The 27,745-nt window shown below is 39.9% G+C and overlaps 1 protein-coding gene across 4 annotated transcripts in view; it reads left to right on the forward strand.

The window, feature by feature from the left end:
* Positions 1 to 26,929, forward strand: part of LOC130915758 (tetraspanin-18-like) — a 67,136-nt gene extending 40,207 nt beyond the window's left edge. For 3 of the 4 annotated variants that reach the window (XM_057835787.1, XM_057835790.1, XM_057835788.1), the window contains 5 exons: positions 2,344 to 2,418; positions 2,506 to 2,610; positions 5,664 to 5,774; positions 23,553 to 23,636; positions 26,755 to 26,929. In XM_057835787.1, coding sequence (XP_057691770.1) covers positions 2,344 to 2,418; positions 2,506 to 2,610; positions 5,664 to 5,774; positions 23,553 to 23,636; positions 26,755 to 26,808 — 429 coding nt within the window. In that variant the 3' untranslated portion in view covers positions 26,809 to 26,929. The remainder of the gene's footprint in view (positions 1 to 2,343; positions 2,419 to 2,505; positions 2,611 to 5,663; positions 5,775 to 23,552; positions 23,637 to 26,754) is intronic. The other variant, XM_057835789.1, reaches the window with a different exon arrangement.
* Positions 26,930 to 27,745: the final 816 nt, after the last annotated feature.

A 27,745-nucleotide genomic window follows, 5' to 3' on the forward strand; every position in this document is an offset into this window, starting at 1 on the left:
ACAACACATGAACCTGGATGAATAGCCTAACAAATGAATATAGTATCACACCAGTAATGTGTTTTTGGAAAAACGCTATATAAATATAACACCATTTACCATTTATAAACATTAATAAAATACAAAAAGGTTCAGTTAACTGTGTTATCAAGTTTTCCCTCCCTTTTGGTGCCAGCCACAGTCGTATTCTCAAAGGTCATAAGCTGTGGAAAAACACCAGAGTAGATACTTCAGTTTCACTTTCATTTTGAAGCATCCAGTTTTGAGAAACAACACCAAATAGGGCACTTCCTAAACTATTGCTATTCTGAACTAACCAATCACTGCACGCCATGTACTCACTTCCTGCATATTCATGTGTTACCATGCATAATCAAGTGATATTGTCAATAAAATGGGTGCATGATGAAAAAAAAGTGTCGGAGATGAAATCCCCGTGCACGTAAAAGAAACTGGATTTGAATGTGAGCTTTTTCTCCTTGCAGCTGTCCTTAGAATGGAATACTGGTTGTGTTTTATTTCCTGACAAACAACTTGAATCATAAACATAATATGTGCAACATAAATACAGTGGAATAAAAGCTCAAGGGGTTAACGTTGAGAGAGCAGCATGTAGTTGTGTTGACCGCAGCCACATACTAGGGGTGTGTGAGAACTGTCATTCGTGTGTGTCCATGACCAAATGCTGGGCTCTTGACGTTGTAGATTAGTTCTATTATCTGTGTGTGTAGTAACAGGCTAATAAATAAGTAGGCAGTTAAATGTTAGCAAACTAACATTTAAAATCTACGTTTCTACTACATGCTATCAAATATATATGACGGAAAACCCTCAGGTGCAGTTCCAATTTGACCACATTTCAAAATTGTCCAAAATGCATGTGTGATATATCATTGGAAAGCTTAAAATCTCAATTTTCTGGGGGAAGAAAATGTTTGAACAAGAGTACATTAAAAAAAAAAAAATTAAACAGCAAAACCCTAACTGGAGGCGAGAGCAGAATTAAAGACGCCATGATTTTAACGAGATACTACCGCGTACTTACCTCGTTTCGATCCAAAATCTCCATGTAGCATGTATCATCGCGTGTCAAGACACAGATGTGAATGGCCTCAGCCGGATTTTTGGGGGATTTTATGGGTGAAACATGGTAATATAACAAGGGTCGCGATGCAGAAATCGCAGAGATCAATCGAGAGGTTCTTTTTCATATATTTACTCTTTCAAACCAATTTTTCTTTGTTTGGATCGGTTATTTATCTAACATATTGGGGAAAATGCAACAGTAACATATAAATACAATTAATCGATAGTTATGAAAGAGATATCAGTGACATTTTACAGACGCCATTTTTTTTCATCGTGACGTAATTTGTTTAAAAGTTTAAAATATGCTAGTGGATAATGTTTTAATGTCTTTTTTTTTAATCGAAATATTAGACATCAATTCATGATTCTAAGATAAAAATGACAGACATTTTGATTAATAAATATAATTAGCACGACGTCTGTTTCCGGGTTTCCAGGGTAAAAAAAAATAGTTGAGGGGCTTAATGCACCATGAATCTGCTATGGCAGCATAGAGACATATTGTTCTATCAAGGCTTAAAATACAGCAGTTTATTTTAAAGAGGAGTGCAAGAGCAGAAACTGCTTTTTCAGTCCTTGTTTTCCGCCATATACTGCATATATGTAATTACAAATCAGTCATCAACTTTGAACAAGCATAATTTCTGTGACTGTCGTGACATTCAGTTGTTTGTGATCGACAACAAAGCCTTACCCATAGCTTGCATTCGGCGGTTTTTGCAATTTTCAAGTTAGAAAAAATGTTTTCAGTCACGACCACACAGTACATTCATATGTAACTCAACGGGTGGTGACCGAGTTTTCTGATATGGGGGTGTGGTTTTGCGACAGTTTTGTTGTGGCAATGGACCCAACAACAGACTTTGATACAATAACAAAAAGGGGGTGACCACCTCCCGTGTTTTAACTTAAATGTGTTTTTCTGCTGTTTTCAAGAAAATTGCAAATGAAAAGTTGGGAAGTACATACAGCAGTGCACTAGAAAATGCAATGCAAAATGTGATGTAATGCGTTGTCAAACGGTGAACGTTTTTTTTTTCTCTCAATTATTGTTGATTTCAATAACGTTGTCTTCAATAGAAATTTATCAGAAAAAGACGAGATCCGCACTGTATGTGTGCTGTTTTCGCCTATGAGATTCGCATATCTGACCCAAAGTTATATGGTCAGAAGGGGAATTTATTGCTAAAGTTGATTCTAATTTTTCATTTCAACCACAGTCTTGACATGCTGTGTTCTTTTCTTTTCTTGCAGTTCTGCATGTTAATTTTTGTGGTCCTAATAGTTGAGATGGCTGGTATTGGTCTTGTCCTTGTGGATCGCAGCGAGGTAAACTCCAGTATCTGCTGAGGTTTTCACAGGAAAATAATGATACATTATGTTTTTGGTTAATTGTGTCTGTTTTCTCTGTTTTAGTTTGAGGAAAAGACAATGTCAGACAATATGAAAAGCAAATTTGGAGCCGAGTTTACCAAGGCTAATCAAGATTACGTAGAAGCGTGGAGGGCTGTGATGAGGCATGTAAGTCCATTGTTGTATACAATGTAATGGGGAAGTTCACATTAATTCATTGTCATTGACAGCGATAAACATTCAATCATTTTAACTGGGCTGGCTGGCATTGAACAATGCTTCAGTGCAATTGGTTACTGTGTGGTAATGTAAAACGGTTCATTTTTGATGCAACACATGTTTGTCTATCACCGTGCATGACATCCATTCGGGAAACACAACACCTAGTATAAATAAGTTCTTCATGTGGAAGACTGTTGCTCAAAATGGAAAAAAATTAATGTTTAAAGACTAAAAATGACTCCAGCCATTTTGTGACCTGTGTTACACCAGGCACATACTGTATACACTGACAGACTAACAAGGGTGCATTTTTTTTTTTTTTTTTAAATCTTAATATAAGTATGCAAATCTGGAATTTCTATACCTCTGTAAACGGAAGAATCAATAGTTACACACAAACAGGAGCACAGTGAAAAGAATATGATTTTCTTTCTTACACTACTTGTTCAATCTCGCTTCTCCATCTGAGACAGACAAATGGATGAGTTTTTCTTTGCTCCTTTATCCGTATTTTTGGCACTGTCTTTTCCTGTCTTTCAGTGTTTTTTCAAGAAAAAAAGTATGTGTGTGTGTGGGGGGGGGGTGGACACACACACCCACACCTACGCACCTTCTTATTGTTTGTGTTAAATAAAAGACTGAACTGAATTCTGCACGTGAGTCCGCTCCGTTCCATCCAAGTGTGACAGTTTAATTACTTTAATTGTGACCCTATTTGGCATGTTATGAAATTACTTCACATTACAGCTTTAAGGCAATTGTCTCAAAAGTGGTTCATTTTTTCGGAAAGCCTCGGTTTTTCCATCCCTACTTAATCCGAGGGACTGGTACACGAGGGTTTGGACAGGACTTGAAATTGACATTGACAGGACTGACATTGACGATGACGCAACAAGGAGTGAAAAGAAAAATGGGATCTTATATACACACATGCAGACAAGGGGTAACGAGACAACGTGGAACAGGTGAGCACAGGAGGATGCAGGTTGGAGGATACACTAGGAGCAGGCGAAACAGGTGAAATCAATGGGCAATCACAGGGACAAGTCACACTAGGAGAAAAACACAAAACCTAACAATTAGGGATGCAACAACACAGTTAAGTCACAGTTCGGTACGATTTTCGATACGAAGGACACGATTTTTAATTCTGTTCAATACATGTAATGCGCTGAAACAAAAAAACAAAAAAATATATTTTTTGCGAACAAGCAAAAATAACAATGCCATCATATAAACATGCATTATAGTGCATAATGTTTATGTGCTTCTTACTGATCTGAAGAAATTTTCTATAAAAGTACTGAGAACCTTTACTGTTTGTAAAGTGAGGCGGGGGAAATTGTTGATTGCTATTACACTCTTAGCAGGTATGTTTACCACATGAGAAAAACATCCTATTTGTGGTCCGAGTCCATCTGTGTTACGCACTGAATTAACAATATTTGCAGCATTATCTATAGTCACTGGTATGAATTGATTTGGCCTGCTTAACTTCCATTCAGTCATGGCGGTTTTTAATTCATTGATGTAGTATATGGACTACGCGTCCCATGATGACTCTGGGCTCACGCAACCAATGGCATGGGACTTGGGATTCAGGAGAAAAAGAGGCGACAGACAAGAAACAGGAGGCTGATGACTAGAGCAGACTGCAAAATGTCATCAATGTTATGTTTTTCCTCCAATATATGAATTTTTGAGTCGTATTTGTATGAAGAGGAAGATTCAGGAGAAAAAGGCGACAGAGACAACAAATAGGAGGATGATGACTAGAGCAGACTGCAAAATGTCATCAATGTTTTTGTTTCTCCTCCAATATTTTTACTGGATGTAAGTATTTTTCCCCAATTGCTAAATAAAAATAATGGTCATGACAAATAAAATCTTGTGCTAAATGGAGTATGAAATATTAAAAATGACATTATTCCGTACGACAGAGCTCAATTACTGCATAAAGGTCAAAATCACCGACTTTTTAAACCTCCCGAACGGTATTATATTCCACTGGAGTTAGTCCGGCTCTTGTAAAATCTGCGGGGTCCCTGCGCCCGCTGACACTGCCCTGGATCCGGTGAGATGTGACTGCTCGTCGCCGTGGGTGCAACCAGGGAATGAACGCTGACAATTTTAGGTGGCGCATTCTAGGTGGACAAACTAGCCGATATTAGAGCGCGTGGGTTCCTGGGCCCAAGCTAGTAGAGCGCTTTCCAGGCAGGCACGCGAAGAGGGCTGAGGTGGGTGGAAGTCTCAACACAATCAAGAACCGGAGACAAGAGTGGGGGGCTCCCTGGGCCCAGACCAAAGGATAGCGCTCTATGCGGGCATGCGAAGAATGCCAAGGGGGGTTGAATTTTCGACACAATCGAGAACCGGAGATGAGAATGTGTAGCTGCCAAAGCAAGGGCGATCCCACCTTAATCGTTCGGCGACCATGGTGTGCGACAAGCCACCGGTCAGCCGAGGGCGGTCATGTCACCCATAAAATGCAAGCTACCTCAATGTATGCCATGATCCTATGTTTTGACATAATACAGTATAAATCATGTAGCTTATTCACTTCCTTGTCCTTCCAATGGTCCCTCAATTGTCGGACTTGTTTTGCCCATTCATCGCAGTGAACACGATCTTTTGGAAACCCAAAAATGCTTACACCACTCTCCCTGGTGTATCAACAAAAGCCTGCAGCACATTAGGCTGGTGTCACGCAAAAAATGAATTATGAATCTGCAATCCTTCTGCATACAATAGTATGGCTGTATGGTGGAGATGATCTCATTCTGACGTCACATTCTTCTTCCTCCTCAACCCGAAAGTCACTTATTTTCACGGTGCGGGATTCAGAAAGTTGAATAAATATATCGATTGCTTCCACACACATCCAAGCGATCCATTTCATTCAGGAGCATAAAATATAAAATAAACATGTTTTCTTGTGTCACATGCAATTTAAGTTAAAAAATGTTTGTGTTGTAATTGTGTTGTACTCTTTTTTTCAGTATGAATGCTGTGGAATTTCAAGAGATGATTTTACACCAGAAAACGTTCCAAGATGCTGTCGAGTTGATGATAAGGATATCTGTGATGACACTACCCCGACACATAAGCAGGTACTTTCTGTTGTCTGTCAATATGAACTACCTATTGGTGTGATGACGTGACAGGCAGCTGATTAGTTCTGATCCCTCATCGCCTGGTCGGTTATTTTCCATACTTGTATTGTTCTTTATGCTAAGAATCATATTCTCTATGAAATTTTTATGATGCAATAAATTCAACATTGCAAATTATGGCAAATGAAATGAATGGTAGTTTTAGGCCTTTTAGTTTCTGGCAAGAATCCAAATGACTGTCAAGGGAGAAACAATTTATAATTGAAAGCCTTGGAAAGAGTCCACACCAAACAAACAACCTAATCATTATCACTTTTCTGGGGGGGGGGGATAATCTGTTAACAAAACTAATTACAGTGGTACCTCGACATACGATCGCTTCGACAAACGATCTTTTCAATATCCGACGTGAAATTTGATTCGCCATTTGTTTTTAAATCCGACGACATGCTCGAAATATACCAATTTATGACAGCGCAGCAGTTTCTTTGTTTTCACGCAAAACAGATGCAAGGCCGATTTTCTTGTGAGAGAACTCATGGGTTCCAAGAATCTAAGTGCAGGTGGTGAAAAAAGGGGAAAAGCTGAAGCTTACCATTGAAATGTAGATGGAAATGATAAAAAAAAACAAGCAGTGTCTGCGCGTTCATGAACTGGTTCGGCAATACGGCCGTCGAATGTCTACAATCTCGACGGTCCTTCTCAGACCTCTGTTAGCCAGTCTTTATAAGTTAAGGTGACAACTATTGTTATTGTAACATCGCCAATGAAATGTCAGCTTTTTAAGAATTTATTTCAGACCTTGTGCAACGAAAAAAGGAAAGTAAAAAGAGTGTGACAATATCGCGATATATCGCTATATTTTGCAACCTGATCGGTTATCGATATGCTCCTGCCAAGTATCGATACTTTTATTTTACATATTGGCCATACAATGGAGTATGGATACTGTAAACTGCTCAATGTTTGTTAAGCAATTCCTTGGCGATCAACTAGTGGGGCTCAAGAGTGACGGTGAAGGTAAAGTGCGCACAAGTCGTCTGGAGAGGAACCTGTAGGATGAAAAAATATAAAAAAGCTTCGCAAGAATGGTGGAGGAAAAAGTTAGAAAAATATTGCTACAAATCACACGTGTGGACACACTTTAGATTTTATACTAACAAGAAAGGAAGTAAGATGAACAAGGGCTTTGCTGTTTGCAAGAATTGTCTTACAAAACTCAGGTTCACTGGAAAAACCATAATTATGCACAGCCACTAGCAGCTGGCGACAAAGTGGAAGCCAGATTTCTTCACTGCTTCGCTTTCATCACTTGAGGTAAGAAAGTTTTGCAATGTAATTGATTTAAAAAAAATTTTTTTTTACATGTATTATTTTGATGACATTCGGTGTTGAATGATATAAATTAAACCTGGACCCTAAACTGGATGAAAATAAATATCAACCAAGCCTGTATAAATTTACTAATCTATTAGATATTATTTGAGACCCACTTTCCACTATAAAAACGGTTTGAATAGCTTCCAAGACACATAAGGTGATCTGCATGTTAATTGATGTAGCCTACATATTAAAAATGAGCTACTAATATATTTTTAATTTCTATAATTTCTATATTTTATTAATTCACTCAATACTTTCGACACAAACAATCAGGATTTTAACACAGAATCTATTAAGTAGCTAATATTTTTTGTTTTATCTTGTTGTTTTTAAGGTGAGGAAGAATGTAACTCTACAAAGCTGAAGCAGATGGTGGAAGTGCTCAAACCAATGCTTGTGGCAACAAAGAAGAAAAGATACCCTCCAATTCTATCATTGCCCTACTTCAAGCTCAACTGCTGAAAAAATGTAAAAGATTTAAAATTTTAAAGAAATTAAGGGTGCCATTCATCATACCAAGAGATATCACTGGTTTGTTCCCCTCTATATGTGCAGGTACAAAATTTGCAGTAGATTTATATTTTACAGCAATGTTGCACAGAAAAGGTGTCACTGTTTAATAAATGACTTAAACAGTATTTTTTTTCTATTTTGAAATATGTTGTTTTTCGTTTTAACAGCTGTACCGTAGAATATCATGTATCAATTTTCTGACCAATATATCGACAATCGTATCCCGATGTCGTGAGATAATTGTTTTTCGCGAGCCTTGTATCGCGTATCGTTTCGTATCGTAACGTGCCCTGAGGTTCCCATTCCTATTTGCAAGAGAAGCAGCAGTATTAAGGATTTAGTGTAGGTTTTTGGGCTGCGAAACGAATTAATGGAATTATAATATATTATTATCAGAAAATCCTGCTCGATATACGACCATTTCAACTTACAAACAAGGTCCTGGAATGAATTCACTTCGTATGTAGAGGTACCACTGTATTTTCGCCTGTATTGTGATGAAATGCAAAAGGCATGTAGTTCAACCAAAAGCAACCTCGGAAGTAGCCCTTCATAAGGATTAAAAAAATATATTTATCTGTATATATATATAATAGTATATCAATTTCTTTATTGTGATTTATATTTTGAATATTTTATTGCAATAAACATAATACTAGAGATGACCTTATAAGTTTTTGTTTTTTTTTAAACCCTTCGATCCCATTTTTTTCCCAAGATGTTTTGCTCATTCAATACAGTGAACCCTTGCTACTTTGCGCTTGAAACTTCTCGCCCTCAGTCTATCGTGGATTTTTTTAAATGAAAAAATAAATAAATGCAGTATTTAATACAGCTCTCCAGATCGGATCACATAGTCTCTCACTCTTGCTCCTGATGCTTTTCTTAGTCAGGCTTGTTAAACAGTTGCTGTGGCAACTCATTGTGTGTAAGTGGGCATCTTGAGTGGATTTGTGTAGACTCACTCAATGAAGCATTTAATTAAGACAAGCATTATTCTACTTTTTTTTTTATAAATGGATTGGACAACTATATTTTTCTTGTTAAAAAAATTTGGTGGGACAGTACCATTTTTAAAACATAAATATCACATTTGAAGTGCTTAAAAACTGACATATAGATTTTTTTAAATTATACTTTGGGTGAAATTTGTATATCTTTCCAATGATAAATCTGAATAAATGCATTGAACACATTCAACACACACACAAAATTGAGGGGGCGCTACTTCGCGGTTTTTCACTTATTGCAGCGGATTCTGGTCCCTCTTAACCGCGAAAAACGAGGGATCAATGTACTTGTATTTTCACACTTAAAAACTATACAAAAAATAAAGAAACCAGTAGATGAAGAATTATATTTTTTATTAAAGTGAGCCCTGCTGGTACTGCGTCGAGAATTACTAGAAAAGTGTTTCAGATCTGGACGACAGTAATACCAGACTTATTTTGAGTTGCACTTCATATTTAATTTGAGCTATAGAGCTATAATAGCACAAACGAATGGCACCACTTCGGAACCATTTTGCAGTAAATGAGGGGCTTAGAGGGAAGTAATCACTCGAAATTAATATGTCGAGCCCCCCAATTTACTGCAAATTTGTTTGTGCTACGTTCGTGCTAGTTGTTAGGACACCCCAATATCTCAATAAAAGCATCATACTGTATCTGCAAAACCGTTGCAGCACAAACCAGCATAAACGATTGGCATAATTTTTATATAAAATTGCGTCTGATGGGGGGGCGGGAGGGGGGGAGCAACTTCACGGAGGTCCGTAGAGATGGTCACATAAGCAATATATAAAGTGTCGTCCTTTTTTTTTTTTTTTTTTTTCCTGGGTCATCGTCTTGCCGGCGTGCTGCGGAATTTTGCATTCGTCTTGCAAGCCTTTTGCATTCGTGCTGTGGCAATTGTGGTTAGTGCTTTTAACTGTTTGCAGTTGCGCTTTAGGAATTTGGAATCGTGTTGTGGCAGTTCGCATTCGTGCTGCGAGCCATTTGCTGTCATGTTGTGGCAATTGGGATTTGTACTTCTGCCAATTTGCAATCGCGCTATAGGAATTGGGGATCGTGTTGTAGCAGGTTGCATTCGTGCTTTTTTCTTTTGCAATTGGCATTCGTGCTTTTTTGTATTTGCAAAGTGTTTAAACTTTGCATTTCGCCTGACACCTCTCGGCCAGCATACCCTACCCCTTAGGGTTGCCAGAATACCACTTCACGTTGGAGAACCTGCAGTAAAGAAGGTATATCTTTGTTGGAGCAGTTTTTATGTTGACTGACGCAATGTGGCAATGACGCCATCACTATGCATCTATGTATCAATGACTCATTCTGCACAGGTGTGGAACGCTGGCAGGTTTCAACCGCATACACCGTGTACGTTATAGATTACCACAGAGGTGGGTGTTGTTTTGTTTTGTTGCCAAGTTCACATTTTTATTTGTTATTTGACCTCACGACATGATATTGGGCTGAATGACCATGATTACATTAACCAGAGTAGTTGGCAATTTTGACTCCATGGATTACCACGATGAACTCTCGAATAACTCATCTGTAAAAAGTCAAAAAGCGCGGCCTAGTGCTTCGTCGAGGCCCAGTTCCGTTTCTCCTTTCAATGCGGAGTGGTTTTATTGTCACATGGTGGGTCATAGGATTGCTGTTTGCCCTGTCCTGCAAAGGAAGGAACAGCGGCAGACCCCCAGCCCGCCCATAATGGTCGGTTGTATCCAGCCATCTTCTGCACAGTGCAACATAACACCAGATGGGATTTATATTGAGGAGTCTGATAGGCCATCCACTTCTGATGGCCAAGTCTATCTATTAGCTGATGACAGCTGATGAAGATCCTGCGAGACACTGATACAAGCTAGGACAGAAAGTCACGGTTCGGTCCGATTTTCGATACGAGGGATACGATTTTCGATTTAACAAGCAAAAATAACAATGCCATCATATAAACATGCATTTGAGTGCTCTGAAGAAATTTTGTATAGAATTGCTGAGAACAGTCTTTACTGTTTTCAAAGTCAGGCGGGGCACACTGTTTATTGGTACAGCTCTCATAGCAGCTATGTTTATCACACGAGCAAAACATCCTATTTGTGGTCCAAGTCCATCTGTGTTATGTACTGAATTAAAAATATTTGCAGCATTGTCTATAGTCACTGGTATGGATTGATCTGGCCTGCTTAACTTCCATTCATGTAGTATAGACCCTACTCACCAATGTCACAGAATGGCGTGTCGCTGTATCCGGCCGCCATATTGTCCGTCTCTGTTTAGCCCTATTCTCAATGGTTTCAATTAGTCGTTCAGTTTATAGAGCAATTCATGGAAGCCCCGGTGCTTTCAGACGCTGTAAACTCATTGGATGCGTTGCATAAAAGGCGTTATGGGGAAAAGCTTCAGTCTATCCATTCGCCAGATCCATATTTGATGCCTAAATCGATATTTTTCGACCCGCTGTCTTCGCCCTCTCTGCCTGACATCTGCTACCCTGATATCTTCAACTAACTTGTCCACAAAATCAGCCTATTCTCATGAAAGTTTGAAAAACTTTAAGAGCAGCACTCTAAGCAACATTACCCAGTGTGACCCAATTTTCTAAAATGGCGACAATCAATAAAAAAAAGTTGACTGCGATGGCCAACGCTTCAAGGATAGGTGGATATTGGACTATTTCTTCAATAAAACACGCAACAACTGTGTCTGCCTCATTTGCAAAGAGACAGTCGCTGTTTTTAAAGAGTTCGATGTGACGCGATAATATTACCGAACAAGGCACGCTAACATGTACGACAACATTAAAGGGAAGATACGCAGTGAGAAATTATAGCAACTTGAAGCTAATTTAATTTCACAGCAGCAGTATTTCGCAAGAGCCCGAGGGTCGAAAGAGAACGCCACAAAGGCGAGATTGTTGAAATTATGAATTAAAAAAAAAATAATAATAAAGCAAATGTGACACACAGAAGGGCTTGCTAAAATTTCTTTAAATGTATTATTCTACACCCTTGTTAAACCGATGATCCGTAGACGAGGCCAGCTTCTTTCACTTGTTACCAGCTAAATATTATTCAAAAAATAAAGATGGTGGAAGAAATAAGTGTTATGTATGTGCATGTTATTCACGATTTTACCACAAGATGGTATCAGTTGCCCATGTTCTACATGTTGAGTATTGTAAGTAGAAGAAACAAAAAGAGATAATAAATGAAGAAGTGTGAACCCGCCAGCTGTGTCTGCGTAGCTCGGTGTCAATGTAAAAGTGTTTACATTTAGACATAAAAAGGAGCGACATAACATAAATTGGCGACGAGGTGAGGAGTCCTACGTGTTTCTCAGCGGCAGCAAGAACGATACTGGTCTGAAGCAAGTTTTGGACGCAAAAGTTCACCCACGTCTGGCGAACGGCTATGCTAATGAGCTAGTAAGGAAAAGGAAAAGTGATTTTCCCCCCAGCGATCAATTGACTGTGGATTTACAGTGTAATTGACTGGTGGCAGACACATTATGGCTGGAATAATCGGTCATATGGATCCTTTTGAGGAGGCTGGTGAACAATGGATGACGTATATTGAGCGTTTTGAACATTACGTTTTGGCCAATGACATACAGGACGCTAAGAAGGTGTCTGTGCTGTTCAGCGTGATGGGTCCCAAAACGTATGGATTACTGCGGAGTTTGGTGGCTCCCACGAAACCTGGTACGATGAACTATGATGATATTGTTGCTGCACTACAATCCCACTTCGCCCCAAAACCACTTGTTATAGCTGAAAGATTTCGGTTTCACAAGAGAAATCAGGGGGAAGGAGAATCCGTGGCACAGTATGTCGCAGTGCTAAAAAGACTTTCAGAGCATTGTGATTTCGGTGGCTATTTGGAGGATGCACTACGAGACAGATTCGTGTGTGGATTGAAATGTGAAACTGTCCAGAAGCGTCTTTTGACAGAAAAAGACCTCACATTTCAAAAAGCAGTGGATTGTGCTGTATCAGCAGAGACTGCAGCGCGGGATGTGCAACAATTAAGCAGCTCACTCAAGGTAAACGCGGTACTAGCGCAAAGAAGTGACAAATGTCGTCGCTGTGGAAAGAACAATCATACTGATGATGACTGTTGGTACAAAGACCAGGATTGTTACCAGTGCGGGAAAAGAGGCCACACAAAACAAATGTGCAGAAGTAAAGTTAAAAACAGCCAAGTCAGGGAAAATAAGCACGATGGAAAACCTAAACAGAGTGGTAATGCAAATAAACGCTATGATAAAGTGAAAAAGAAGATTCACCGCGTTGACGCAAATGAAGATGAAAGTGAAAATAAATCAGATACAGATAGTGATTTGGGATTATATTCCTTGTCTCAAAAAGGGAGATATTCACGCATATCGGTAATGCCTGTTGTAGATGGAAAGAAAATGGAGATGGAATTAGACACAGGGGCTGCCGTGTCATTGCTTCCATGGGAACAATATAAAAGACAGTGGAGTCAACTTTCATTACAACCCACAGATATTATGTTAAAAACATACACAGGTGAGCCACTGGCACCAGAAGGGGTGATTAAAGTGCAAGTGGAGTTAAACAAACAGCGTGCTGTTTTGCCCTTGTACGTGGTAAAGGTCAATGCCCCCCCTTTATTTGGTAGGGAATGGCTGAAAGTCATTAAACTGAACTGGAAAGATTTAAAGACTGTACATGCAATTGAGCAACGACAAGATGACAGTTTGGAGAAAGTGTTAGAAAGACACTCAGCTGTTTTCTCAACTAGGCTGGGCACAATGAAAGGTGTTAAGGCCAAGTTGACCCTCAAATCTGACAGTGTGCCCAAGTTTTGCCCGCCACGTAACGTGCCCTATGCTCTTCGACCACGTGTGGAGCTGGAGTTGAAACGCCTGACGGAGTTAGGGGTCATCTCACCGGTGGCACACAGTGACTGGGCTACGCCCGTGGTACCTGTCATTAAAAGAGATGATACAGTGAGATTGTGCGGGGATTTCAAAGTCACCCTCAACCCGGCACTATGTGTGGATAAGTACCCAATTCCACGCATCGAAGATCTGTTTGCATCTCTAGCAGGAGGTCAACATTTCAGCAAGCTGGATTTATCAAATGCCTATCTACAAATGGAAGTTGAAGAGAACTCAAAGAAATTACTGACAATATCAACACAAAAAGGACTGTTCCAGTTCAACAGGTTACCTTTTGGAGTAGCATCAGCTCCTGCCTTATTTCAGAAGGCTATGGACCAAGTACTTCTTGGACTGTCATTTACACATTGTTATTTGGATGACATCCTAATCAGTGGTCCTGACAAACAGACACATCTCAAAACCCTGGATGCTGTGCTGGGCAGGCTAAAGGAATATGGCTTGCATCTCAAGAAAGAAAAGTGCTTGTTTTTCCAAAAGTCGGTGGAATATTTGGGTCATATCATCGACGCAGCTGGGCTCCACAAATCACCTGAGAAAGTACGAGCCATTGTGGAAGCACCAGCACCAAGTGATGTCAGTCAGCTACGTTCCTTTTTAGGGATGCTGAATTACTACGGACGTTTCATTCCGGACCTCGCTACTGTTCTACAACCGCTGAACCAGCTGCTAAATAAAGAGAAAAAATGGCAGTGGACATCTGACTGCGAGGCAGCTTTCCAGAAAGCTAAAAAGCTCCTAGTATCTCAGGAGGTATTGACACACTACAATCCTGAGCTACCCCTCCGTTTAGCTTGTGATGCTTCACCATATGGAGTCGGAGCTGTGCTGTCGCACGTTATGCCTAACGGTGATGAAAAGCCCATCGCCTATGCATCCCGAACTCTGAGTAAAGCTGAAAGAAATTATGCTCAAATTGAGAGGGAGGCGTTAGCAATTGTGTTTGGAGTACGCAAATTCCATCAGTACCTTTATGGGAACAAGTTCACGCTGCTCACTGATCATCGCCCGCTAACAACCATCCTGAGTCCAGTGAAAAGCACACCATCTATGGCAGCGGCGAGAATGCAGCGTTGGGCACTCCTCCTTTCAGCACATGATTACACCATTCAGTATAGGAAAGGTGAATTACATGCTAATGCCGATGGACTGTCAAGACTCCCGCTTCCTCATGCTACTATTGAGAAAGCAGGCGCAGTGGAAGTGTTCTATGCATCTCAACTGGATACTCTACCTTTCAGTAACAGCAAGATCAAGCATAGCACCATGATTGATTCAACCTTGTCCAGAGTCCTGGAAATGGTGGCAACTGGTCGTTTTCCTGCCGCTAAGGATGCAGACGAAGAGCTGTCTCCTTATATCCTGCGCCGACATGAACTCACAATTCAACAAGGATGTCTAATGTGGGGTGTGAGAGTTATTGTACCACCAAAATTGCGTCCCCATGTCCTGGAAGAGCTACATGCAGCACATCCAGGTGTCGTGAGGATGAAAAGTCTAGCTCGCAGCTATGTGTGGTGGCCTGGCATTGACTCTCAAATTGAACATCAAGTGAAGTCCTGCCACACATGTCAGCGTGTGCAAAAAGACCCTGCATTGGCGCCATTACACCCTTGGATGTGGCCGTCAAGCCCTTGGGAAAGGATACATGTGGACTTTGCAGGTCCATTTGAAGGACATATGTATCTTGTTGTGGTTGATGCACATTCAAAATGGCCTGAGGTACTCATCATGGAAAGTATCACATCGAATAAGACAATACAAGTGCTAAGAGGACTTTTTAGTCTCTATGGTATTCCACACATTCTTGTTAGTGACAATGGACCTCAATTCTGTTCAGAAGAATTTAGCACATTTTTGAAGGCAAATGGTGTCAAACATATCCGTTCAGCACCATACCATCCTGCCAGTAATGGTTTGGCCGAGCGTTTCGTGCAGACGTTCAAGCAGGCTTTAAAGTCTTCCAGAGGAACCAAACCTGTACAACAGCGGCTTGATGCGTTTCTGTTGACATATAGAAACACCCCCCACGCAACAACAAAAGAAACACCTGCTATTTTGTTCATTGGACGGAAGTTGCGTTCTCGTTTGGACTGTTTGAAACCTGATGTTGCTTAAGCAGTGCACCTATCACAGGATGACCAACAGCAACGACGTCTACAACACTCAAAGGACAGGCAGTTTGATGTTGGAGAGCCAGTCCTTGTGCGTGATTATAGGAAGGGGGAAGAGAAGTGGACACAAGGTGTGGTGATGGAAAAAACGGGACCAGTGTCGTACAAAGTAAATGTGGAGCCTCATGGAACCTGGAAACGCCATGTGGACCAGATGCTGACTCGTTCCACATCAGTACCATCACAGACCACAGTGAACATTCCTCTGAGTTCTTCATCAAGTGATAGTTCAATCACAGCTACCACTAACTCATCTCACCATCAAGACGATGCGGATCAAGTTCCCAAGATCACAGATCCACCTAAAACACCACATAAGGAACCTACCAAGATAGTGGAGACAGAAAGACGCTATCCTGTGAGGATTACAAAACCACCTGCTCGTTATTGTGACGAGTAAGCGTTAGTTATAAAGTTGGTACTAAGTTGGTTGCAATTTGTAAGAGTACAACTGTTAAAAAAAAAAAAAAAAAAAAAAAAAAAAAAAAAAAAAAAAGTTAATGTTATGGACAATGTATCTTGGTGGGAAGGAAATGTTATGTATGTGCATGTTATTCACGATTTTACCACAAGATGGTATCAGTTGTCCATGTTCTACATGTTGAGTATTGTAAGTAGAAGAAACAAAAAGAGATAATAAATGAAGAAGTGTGAACCCGCCAGCTGTGTCTGCGTAGCTCGGTGTCAATGTAAAAGTGTTTACATTTAGACATAAAAAGGAGCGACATAACAATAAGCATCTTGAATTTGAAACTGTATGTTGTCGGCGATTAGCCTAGCAATGATCTTAATTGTGGTTGACAGCCCAAAACCCTTTAAATATATATTAAATGCATCTTACCAGATATAAAATGACTACTACATAATCCGTGGTAATCGTTTGGAGCCAGAGGTTGCGCTAGACTTTTTCGTTGTCTGTCATTTTGACTGACAGGGTCATAAAAATCCGGTCATATTCTATTTTTACCCGTCACTTAAATGTTTTAAATGATGATAGTGACATCGTGGTGACCCTTTGTTTGGCATAATTCACCTTCCGTACTTGTGTGTCCATTTGCCCGAGCGCGTTAGCGGCTACGACACAGTCACGTGACAGAGACACTTAAGAGCCGCACGCGTTCCGACTTGAATAGAGAGTTCACAGAGAGCAGCAGAGCTACAGCGGCTGGACACAGCAATTCAAGCTAACAATTAACATTGCATACCGCTTCAACATATTCAATAGTATTTAGTTTTCATTCATTTTAAATTAATATTCTGTCCGAACAAGCTTAACAGAGAATCCACACCGTGCCATCACACATCAAGCAGATGAATATGTAACTTTCTCCGCAGTGACAAAAACAGCTGACTGTGGCCCCAGTAAGTAGGCTACATTATGGAACAATGAAATTAACACTTCACCTGCTGTGGCCTGAACGGAGTCTTACACCTTTTTCCTGGTGCGCATGGACTTAAATTGCATGCCCGCTTGTGGAGTCCCTGTTTTTTTCACCTCTTTTATCAACACCATCGTTGTTTTGGGGCTTTTTGAATAAACTTCGGACACTCAGTTGCCTTGACATTTTTCAGAGTAAGGCCAATGACGTCATGCATCAAGAGAGACAATAGCTAATTAATATGCTCACTCGCCATCCTGTGGTCTGGGGTGTGAATTGCAACCTGTCAAAATGACATGTGGACTTCAGTTTTTTCCGTCACCGTTTTAAAAAATCGGTCAACGACGGAAAATATTCGGTTAACGCGACCCCTCTTTGGAGCCCAGTTTTCTCGTCGAATTGCAGCAGTCCGTCTCGCTCTCCTCTCCGGGTCTCTCGGAATACGGTACAACCTCAAGTCTCTCCGTCTATCTTCTCTGTTTTTGCAACAGACCGCCACACACGCCTTCGCCATTTTGATTATTAATGTTAACGAGCAGAAAAACACGCCATAATAGGAGGAATTTACGTAGCGGTAATGCATCAACAACGACGAGTTGACGGACAATATGGCGCGAGGGCGTGGTTGTGACGTCATGTGAGTAGGGTCTATATGGACTATGCGTCCCATGATCACTCTGGGCTCACGCAGCCAATGGCATGGGACTTAGGGGAGGATGGTTTGAAGTACAGCACTCTTAATTTGCCGTTCATTGTTCATCGTGTAACCGTGAGTTAGCTCTCTGTGTCCCAGAGTGTGCTGGTGTCAACCCGAGGCTACTCGTAGCAGCCAAGTCGGCAACAATATATTGGCGGGCATTGCTTTACATATCCTTAAAGACAATCTTTGTTAAATATGTACGAGTGGGAATAGCGTATCAGCAAACCCTAAATGCTGCCACACAACGGAGCTGTACGACGTTGAAGCCGGCAAGCCGCCTCCTTAAGCTTCTGTCTTTCCTCACGAGCAATGATCCTCGTGCGCCACGACTCCCGCACTTCAGGCAGTTTGGGACAGGAGTGGAGGGGGGGCTGCTAGCCTACTCATAGCTTTTTTTTTTTACAAGGCAAAGATGTGCCGGACATTATAGCGAGGGAGGCCACTAAAAAAAGCTTGGAAAATATATTTTGGGAGCTTTTTCAATTGTTAGCCTCTTTTCTTACCTTTTTCTTATGACTCGTCATGTAAAAGACATGTTAGTATGGGGAGTTAGAATGGTCCCATTTTGACCACCATTGCATAACATATATTTGCATTGCCCAAGTTTGCCGTGCATTAGCAGTTACTTGTTGACGGGGTTCATCTCATATTGGGAAATGATCTAGCGGAAGTTAGTGATGACCCTGTATGTGAGTCTGTGCTGTCCATTTCTGAGGGCGTTATTTGCGTCATGTGTTGGGACACGAGCACAAGTGCGTAAAATAGCGACGTCGATTCATTAAAGGACACATTCCTCTGTGTGGAGGTGACGCAGACAGTGCCTAAGGTATCTACCAAGAAAGTAGAAAGTGTTAGGATGCAACCTGCTGGAGCTGAATTAAAGTCCGATGTGGACCGTGATAGTTTAACAGACCCTACTCACATGACGTCACAACCACGCCTCCGCGCCATATTGTCCGTCTGCTCGTCATTTTGACGCATTACCGCTACGTAAATTCCTCCTATTATGGCGTGTTTTTCTGCTCGTTAACATTAATAAACAAAATGGTGAAGGCGTGTGTGGCGGTTGGTTGCAGTAACAGAGAAGATAGACGGAGAGACTTGAAGTTCTACCGTATTCCGAGAAACCCGGAGAGGAGAGCGAGATGGACTGCTGCAATTCGACGAGAAAACTGGGCTCCAAACGATTACCACAGATTATGTAGTAGTCATTTTATATCTGGTAAGATGCATTTAATATATATTTAGAGGGTTTTGGGTTGACAACCACAATTAAGGTCATTGCAAGGCTAATCGCCGACAACATACAAATTTCAAATTCAAGATGCTCATTTCTTCCACCATCATTACATTTTGAATAATATTTAGCTGGTACCAAGTGAAAGAAGCTGGTCTCGTCTACGGATCATCAGTTAAACAGATGTGTCAAAACCTTTTGCAAAGGGGGCCAAATTTGGTGTGGTAAAAATGCGGGGGGCTACCTTGGCTGATTTACATAGAACAATATATTTAAACAAATTTTAGCAAGCCCTTCTGTGTGTCACATTTGCTTTATTTATTTTTTTTAATTCATAATTTCAACAATCTCGTCTTTGTGGCGTTCTCTTTTGACACTCGGGCTCTTGCGAAATACTGCTGCTGTGAAATTAAACTAGCTTCAAGTTGCTATAATTTCTCGCTGCGTATCTTCCCTGTAATGTACATGTCAGCGTGTCTTGTTCGGTAATATTATCGTGTCACATCGAACTCTTTGAAAACAGCGACTGTCTCTTTGCAATTGAGGCAGACACAGTTGTTGCGTGTTTTATTTAAGAAATAGTCCAATATCCACCTATCCTTGAAGCGTCGGCTATCGCAGTCAACTTTTTTTTTTTTTTGATTGTCGCCATTTTAGAAAATTGGAAGTAAAGGGTCATACGGGGTAATGTTGCTTAGAGTGTTGCTCTTAAAGTTTTTCAAACTTTCGTGAGAATAGGCTGATTTTGTGTGGACAATATAGTTGTAGATATCAGGGTAGCAGATGTCAGGCAGAGAGGGCGAAGACAGCGGGTCGAAAAATATCGATTTAGGCATCAAATATGGATCTGGCGAATGGATAGACTGAAGCTTTTCCACATAACGCCTTTTATGCAACGCATCCAATGAGTTTACAGCGTAAAGCAGCGGGGCTTCCATGAATTGCTCTATATACTGAACAACTAATTGAAACCGTTGAGAATAGGGCTAAACAGAGACGGACAATATGGCGGCCGGATACAGCGACACGTCATTCTGTGACGTTGGTGAGTAGGGTCTATAAGGGCTCAGCAATGTGACCCAAGTCTAAGGCTGTGTTTGAAAGTGGCTGCCTCGCCAAAGCCTGACTGTTCACCAGCCGACAAATTCGTAAATCGTTTGTTAGTTCGAGACTGGTGGAGTTATTCGAGACTTTATCATGGCGAGCCCCCTATTTTATGTTACGTCCCAAATCGAAGGCTCGCTAAGGACGCAGCATAAAACAAGCCACGAGGTTACCACTACCCCGGCTTCCTACAATAAACAAAACTGGGAAAAAAACGGGTTAACATAAATGGCAGCTACCCCTTCTGCTTCGATGCTGTTATGTACAGTGTTGAACAAAAAGGATCCAGTAACAAACTAATACAGAAGACCTCACTGAAAAAGCGGGAGAAAAGAAAACACGAGATTGTAGGCAAATTCTAATATGTGGCGAGCAAAATCAGCTGGCAAGGAGGTACGCGACAGGAAGGCTGTCAAATGCGACCTCCTTGATTGTTGACAGCGGCTGCTTTTATAACTTGGCGGCGTCCTTCAGTGGCCAATCAGCGGTGGCCATGACATCTGCCCCTTCGGTGTCGGTCAGCAGATCAGTTTACGTCACGGTGGGAGGGGAGGCAACCAGCAGGCGGAGGGAAAGATCAGCTGACTAGAGACGTCTCAAAATAAAGCAACAATTAAACGGCCAGGGCTGCATAGCATGAAATAATTTTGTCTGTCATTGACTCATCAAACTCTGTGGGCGGGCGTTAACTACGCATGGTTTGAGTTGATCGAGTCAAGCTGTTGCTCCTTCCTTCCAAACATGGCAGCGATTGCTGAGGCTCTGCTTGAGCTCTCTCGGATTTAATGACGGACATGAAAGGCTGATATATGCTTCTGCGTTTCGGTGACGGCGGACCTACGCCGTTAACGCAGACCCGATTTACGACCCTACGCCGTAGCCTGACGTGCACCTCCCAAAAATCCTTACTACGCGTAAACGTCTGAGGACTGTGATTGGTCCGCTCAGAACGTTGTTTCTGGTTCAGCACAACAACACCGCCATTTTCAAACATTTGCAAATGTCTTCTGTGTCGTCTATGCTTCAACATTTGTATTAACAACATTTGTTGTTCAATATTGATTAGCTGCAGCTGCAAATGCACACGTTCCATCTCCGTTGCCATTGCTATCAATAACCGGAGGAAAACTAAAGGAATTTGACAAGTCCCCCAAAGACAAAGCCACACCCCTCTAGTGGCATGGCGGTGAATTACAGAGCAATGTGTTCCCTTCACACAGGACTTCGAATGCTCAATGACGGAGTAGACCCTCCGCCGTCAACAGAGCGCAGCAGAACACATTGACGCAGGAACTTGGGACCCTGAGCCTGTGGCTTACAAAACATGGCGATTTATTACCGTGGTCAGGCCTGCCTCCACAAGGAAAAGCGAAGTCTCGCTAGCTAGCTGTCCTCATTTGGATAATTGTTTTCATTATGTGCATCAATGCAACGCAGTGGCTTCAGAGTGGAAGTCCCTTATCAAACGGGGAGCTATCCAAGAGTGGGTACTGGAAGTATTTTGATATAAAAGTGATTTGGTGAAAAAAATGAATTAGATATCCAAGGACCAATCTACATCAGAGGCATACTAGACAACCCCAAGACTCGAACCAAAGTACTCCCATTAAATTGTAATGTTTGATTTCATTTCCAAAAAATTTTTCATGCCAGTTAATGTTCATATCAGTGGACCCTTTCTTGGATAGCTCCGTTTCTTTTTTTTTTTTTTTTTTTTAGTAAAGGAAAATGAAAAAATAAAAAAAATAAAATAAAAATTGAAACAAATATTGAACTAAATAAATAAATACAAAATAGAAGCATTTTAATCACACGTTCAACAATTGTGTATTTATCTAATTTTTGTACTTCTGGTCCTCCATATGATACAAGGTCCAAGTTAGTTTATGTCAACATGACCGTAGTGAGAGAGGACTACTGGACTTTTCTCAAATGTATAAGCACACTGGCAAAAAATTAATTTGGTAATGCATTGACAGCATCCACGATTTAATTGCTCCATCCATTTTAATGTAATTACCGATTAAATATATACACCAGGGTTCACTAAATCCTGACCTCGGTGCCAATTTTCCTGTCATGTTTTCCATGTATCCCTCCTCAAACACACCTGAATCAAAATAATCAGGATCATTATCAGGCTTCTGGAGAGGTTACTGATGACATAATCATTTGATTCAGGTGTGTTAGGGGAGAGAGACGTGGAAAAAACGACAGGAAAAGTGGCACCGAGGTCCGGATTTTGTGAACCCTGATATACACACATAAAGCCTTAGCTTTGCCCTGGTCAGTGGATCCATAAGATCAGGCCTAAAAAAATTCAGCCCTACCCGGGAATTAAAGCCCAACCCAGCCCGAGCCCAATCAATTGATATGACTTGCAGGCCCGAGCGTGAAAAAAAAAGAAATTTTAGGTTTTATTTTTAGGCCCGAACCTGAAAAAACCTGAAATGTTAGGTTTTATTTGTGAGGACTCAGGAGAAAGAGGAAAGGGAGGGGATGCAATGCGTTAGTTAGACCTGGACAAGATGCATATTAAATAAACATTTATATCTTTTATATTTGTGTGTCTGTTCTATCAGGTGGATAGTTCTTGCTTCATTTCCTTGAAAAAATGTAGGAGCCCATTGACAATTATTTTAATTTCTTCGAGTGGCAGAAAAAAAATGCGCAATGCATCTATTGAAATATTATGAATAATTAAAGTGCAAACCTTACATTGTGCACCTTTATAAGAGTTGAAATCTAAATATTGAATAAATTAATATGATCCACACAGCCACATATTAACGAGAATCCAGATTTTGCAGAAATGAGACTGGGCACTTTCAATACAAACTGTTGTGAAAAGGTTATGAAAAATGTAAACAAAACCATTTTAGTTCCTATTTTTCCTTAAATGTGATTATTTTGAATTCTTTGCATTTCAAATATTGTGGCCGTTTGGAAAATTTCATTCAAAAGACAGTAAGGAGATCAGTATCTCATTTTTCAATATTTCAAAGCAGTCTAGTCTGTTGGAGTGGCTCACACAAAGTGGAAAATGTAAAAAATAAATAAATCCAAATATACATTAGTTGGAAAACAACATAGTTCTTAAAATGCAAATATGTTTTAATACCGTTTCATTATGTTTTATTGGTTGTAATGCCTTTTTCTCCCCTCAATTTTATACTCTTCTGCCTTGTATTATGTACTATATTTTGCCTTGTTGTAAAGTACTTTGAGGACCTTGGGTTTTTGTGAAAGACTATATAAATGAATCTGAAGACAACATGTATAGACAGTGAGTCCAATATTTGGAGAATGACTATGGCTTATTTGTCCTTTCCTGTTTGTCCCTTGTTCACAGCCTTGCTATGACAAGATCAAGAAACTTTATGACAACGGCCTTTATGGAGGGATAGGCTTTCTTCTCGTTGTAGTGGTCTGTGAGGTATGGAGATTTTTTTTGTATCGGTGTATCATTCGTTCATTCCATATGTTTTAGAATCCAAAATTGGAAAACAGATAATGACTTATTTCTCGTTTTTAAATCAAAAATCGGATAACGACTATCTCATTTTCTTGTTTTAGCATCCAAAGACGGATAACTACTTATTTCATTTTTCGTTTTCAAAGAAAAATATCAGTATCATTCCTTCATATGTTTTAGAATTCAAAATTATTTCATCTGTCGTTTTCAAATCAAAGGATTTTTTTTGTTCTATTTGTTTTTTGTTTGTATGGTTTTTAATGAATTGTGGCCCAACTTTTTTTTTTCTCAGGAAGGTCAGTCAGTCTCTACCGGGTGAGTTAACATTTTTGTCAAGGACGGTGTACGTTCTTTTTAAAGAGAGGAAAACGCTGTTTTAGAACAGCGAACTCGTATCAATGTATCAACAACTTCCAGCTCACAACACATCGAAAAGGTCAACAGATATGGAATGAACAAATAACACTGATATTTTTTATTTGAAAATGAGAAGTAGTTCTCTGATTTTAGATTCTAAGACAGATATGGAATGAACGAATGATACACTGATATTTTTACTTTGAAAATGAGAAATGAGTCATCGGTTTTCCGATTTTGGATTCCAAAACTAATAATGAAATAAGTTGTTATCAGTTTTCCGAATTTGGTTTCTAAAACAGACATAGAATGAACGAATTATACACGGATAGTTTTGGTTGTCTTCTATCTGTTGATATTTTTCCGTAAAGGGTAAAAAATGGTCAGTATGAACCCTATCATAGCCTTCTGTTTGGAAAGCTTGCCATCTGGCGGTGACGGTACCTCTTCATATGTTACGCTACGTATGTCTACATTAGTTAATTTGTTCCAGGACCTTGTTTGTAAGTCGAAATGGTCGTATGTCGAGCAGGATTTTCCCATAGGAATACATAATAATTCCATTAATTCGTTCCACAGCCCGAAAACTAAGCTTGAGAAAGATAAACCGATACGAACGGATATCCGGTTTTACAGATGTATCGATAGTAAAGTTACCATTCGACAGTAATTAGCCATTAAATATTCAATGAACCAATAGTAGAGATAGAGTTCGGCTATCGCGAGCACAAGAATCTCAAGAGGATAGCTTTTATTTTACATGCTGCGCTTGTGTCATTCACCACACAGCGCACTTAGATCGAGACCACACGCATGATATAATATGGACAAGCACTACTCACAGTCGTGGTTGCCTCAACTTCCCATGCATTTTGGCAGAACCGCTACTAGTCGCCGTCATTACCCGATCGTCACGGGCGTGTCATAACAACGCGAGAGCTAACAAAACCACTGTAACGCACGGTCCGTAGCGTTTTCTTCAGAGCCCATAACGAAACTAGTAGTGGCAACGAAGCAACATGCTAAAACAATGGACAGTGTGATCACCCACGCCAGCGACGTGCATCGATTGATTTTCAACGCAACCAGGAAAACAAAAGTCGGTTTTTGAAGTGATGAAGGCAGCCAGATCTGCTCGCATGGCACAGAGCTTGTGTGAAGTGTGGAACGGTACAGCGATCGTGAGTTTTTAACCCTGAAAAATAACCCGCTGCAATGGTGGAAAGGGCGGCATAATGTTTCCACGAAACGCAGTCTACTTAAACATGAACATGTGGATTAGTTGATCTTCAAGAAAAATCTGCCCTTCAAAAAAGATATGGACAGTGATGAGGAATAAAAAATGAGGAAGCACAGGCATAAGTGAATGACTTTGCTGTGTATAAGGTTAAAGTAATGATTATTGACCTGTCTGTCTAAAATGCCATATTTTTATTCCCCAATTATACCAGTCGTAACGCATAATTTATTATTTATTTATGATAACACTAGCTGGTTTAATTCTTTTTTTTTTTCTAGAGCTGCTGCATATAATTAATATTTTTTGTTTGTAAGATGTTTACGTTGAAAGTTTGCACTTAAATTACTTACCTCTTGTGTTAAAAACCAGGAAATACAGTAATTGAATTACTGCACTTTATTGTTGTCTGTCACTGGAGTTTTATTTTATTATCAATCCCATCCAACAAAATGACGGTCATATAGTAAGCCTTTTTTTTTTCCCTATTAAAAAAAAAACAAAAAAAAACATGAGTATGAAATTTTGTTAATTTTGCTATAGTAGAAATGTGGTCTTTTTTATATGTTTAAAATACTGTACAAACACACAACAAATGTTTACTATCGTATAGTTTTCACTCTGTCGAACCGTATTGTTCATACACTGTATCGAATCGCTCGGCCTTAAAAATGTATCGTTTTTTAATCGAATCGTAACCTGTGTATCTAGATACATATCGAATCGGCTTCATGCCAGAGATTCCCAACCTTACCGAAAACCTCCACTAAATAAATACTGCTGGTACTATTGAAAATAGCAATTACACATAGCAAAACAAATAAATTGTGAATAAAAATGAATAATAATATAATAATAGTCATAATAATAATAATAATAATAATAATACCTGAAATAATGTAACAAATTGTTTTTCCAGGTGTACCTGAGCGTGCCTGATGTGACAGAGTGAGAGAGAACCTTTTACTTGCACTTTTCATGCTCAGCTGCGGCGGATAGTTGGCCTGTTCTGTTGCAAAAGTTCTGAAAAAATTATTAGAAATCTGAAGAAGCTGGCGATTTTATGGCAACGTTACAATCATTATAATTCTCACCTTAAAAATTTGTAGACATTCTACACCTGAATTGTCAGGCCAGTTCAGACACGCACCACGCGCTCATATATTTCTATCATTTCCATCTTCATTTCAATGGTAAGCCTCACCTTTTTCCTATTTTCAACACCTGCACTAACATTCTTAGAACCCATGTTGATTTCACAAGAAAATCTGCAGTGCGTCCGTCTTGCGGGAAAACAAACTGGCACTGTCATAAATCCTCGTATTTCAAGCATATCGTCGGATTTAGAAACAAAAGGCGAGTCAAATTTTACGTCGGATGTTGAAAAGATAGTGTGTTGAAGCGATCGTATGACGAGGTATCACTATATTTGTAAAGTATGAAATGTTCCACTTTTCCATGTCAAAATGCATCTGTTCTTTTCAGGTCACTGCCATTGCCATCGCTATATGCTTCTTCAGGGGACTCCAACATGTATAGTCTGGATTTTTTCCCATGTGCTTCTCCAGTGTATGTAACCTGGTGAAGTACAAAAAAAAAAAGTACTCAATTGCATTTCAAGTATATTCACATTATCAATAATTGTAATATACTGTATAATTACTTCAACAAATTGTACTTTATGATATAAAAATAAATTATCCTGTTTTTCTTACATATTTGACACTTTAATTTCTAAAAAAAAAAAAAAAAAAAAAAAAAAATTAAATACTTTTTACAATTTTTTTTACTTATTTTTTAAATGTATTCTAAAAAATGTCATCGTAACATTCTGAGAGGATACTTTAAAAGTGCTTATTTTAATATTAACATTGTAATTTCAAGTATTATGGGGGACAGCTAGGGACATAATTCAGGATTACTTTTCACACACACTTAACGTTCGCACGCACCCTACTTAAATGTTCTCACACACACACACACACACACACACGCACACACACACACACACACAAACGCACAACACGCAAACATTTTTTGCTTACACATACATGTCAAACGTTCGCATGAAGGGGGCAGGGGTATATGCAACACTGTTATTTTACTGATTTCAAAACACTATTACCGTAATTTTCGGAATAAAGGCGCACCTGACTATAAGCCGCCACCCACCAAATTTGACACGAAAACGGCATTTGTTCATAGATGAGGTGCCCCGGACTATAAGCTGCAGCTGTCCTCATTGTACAACCTCTAGCAAAAAGTATGGAATCACCCGTTTTGGACGAGCACTCACTCAGACCTTTCAATATGTAGAACAAACTCCGTTCAAAAGCTTGAACTAGTTCAAAAGTCCAACTCCTTGGCATTCAGAAAGGTAAAGCTACACGTATGGTTACCAAAGATGTGGGCTGTTTACAGTCAGCTGTATCAAAAATCTGGACCAAATACAAACAGCATGGCAAGGTTGTTAAAG

This window comes from Corythoichthys intestinalis, chromosome 5 (assembly GCF_030265065.1).
Source record: "Corythoichthys intestinalis isolate RoL2023-P3 chromosome 5, ASM3026506v1, whole genome shotgun sequence".
NCBI lineage: Eukaryota > Metazoa > Chordata > Actinopteri > Syngnathiformes > Syngnathidae > Corythoichthys > Corythoichthys intestinalis.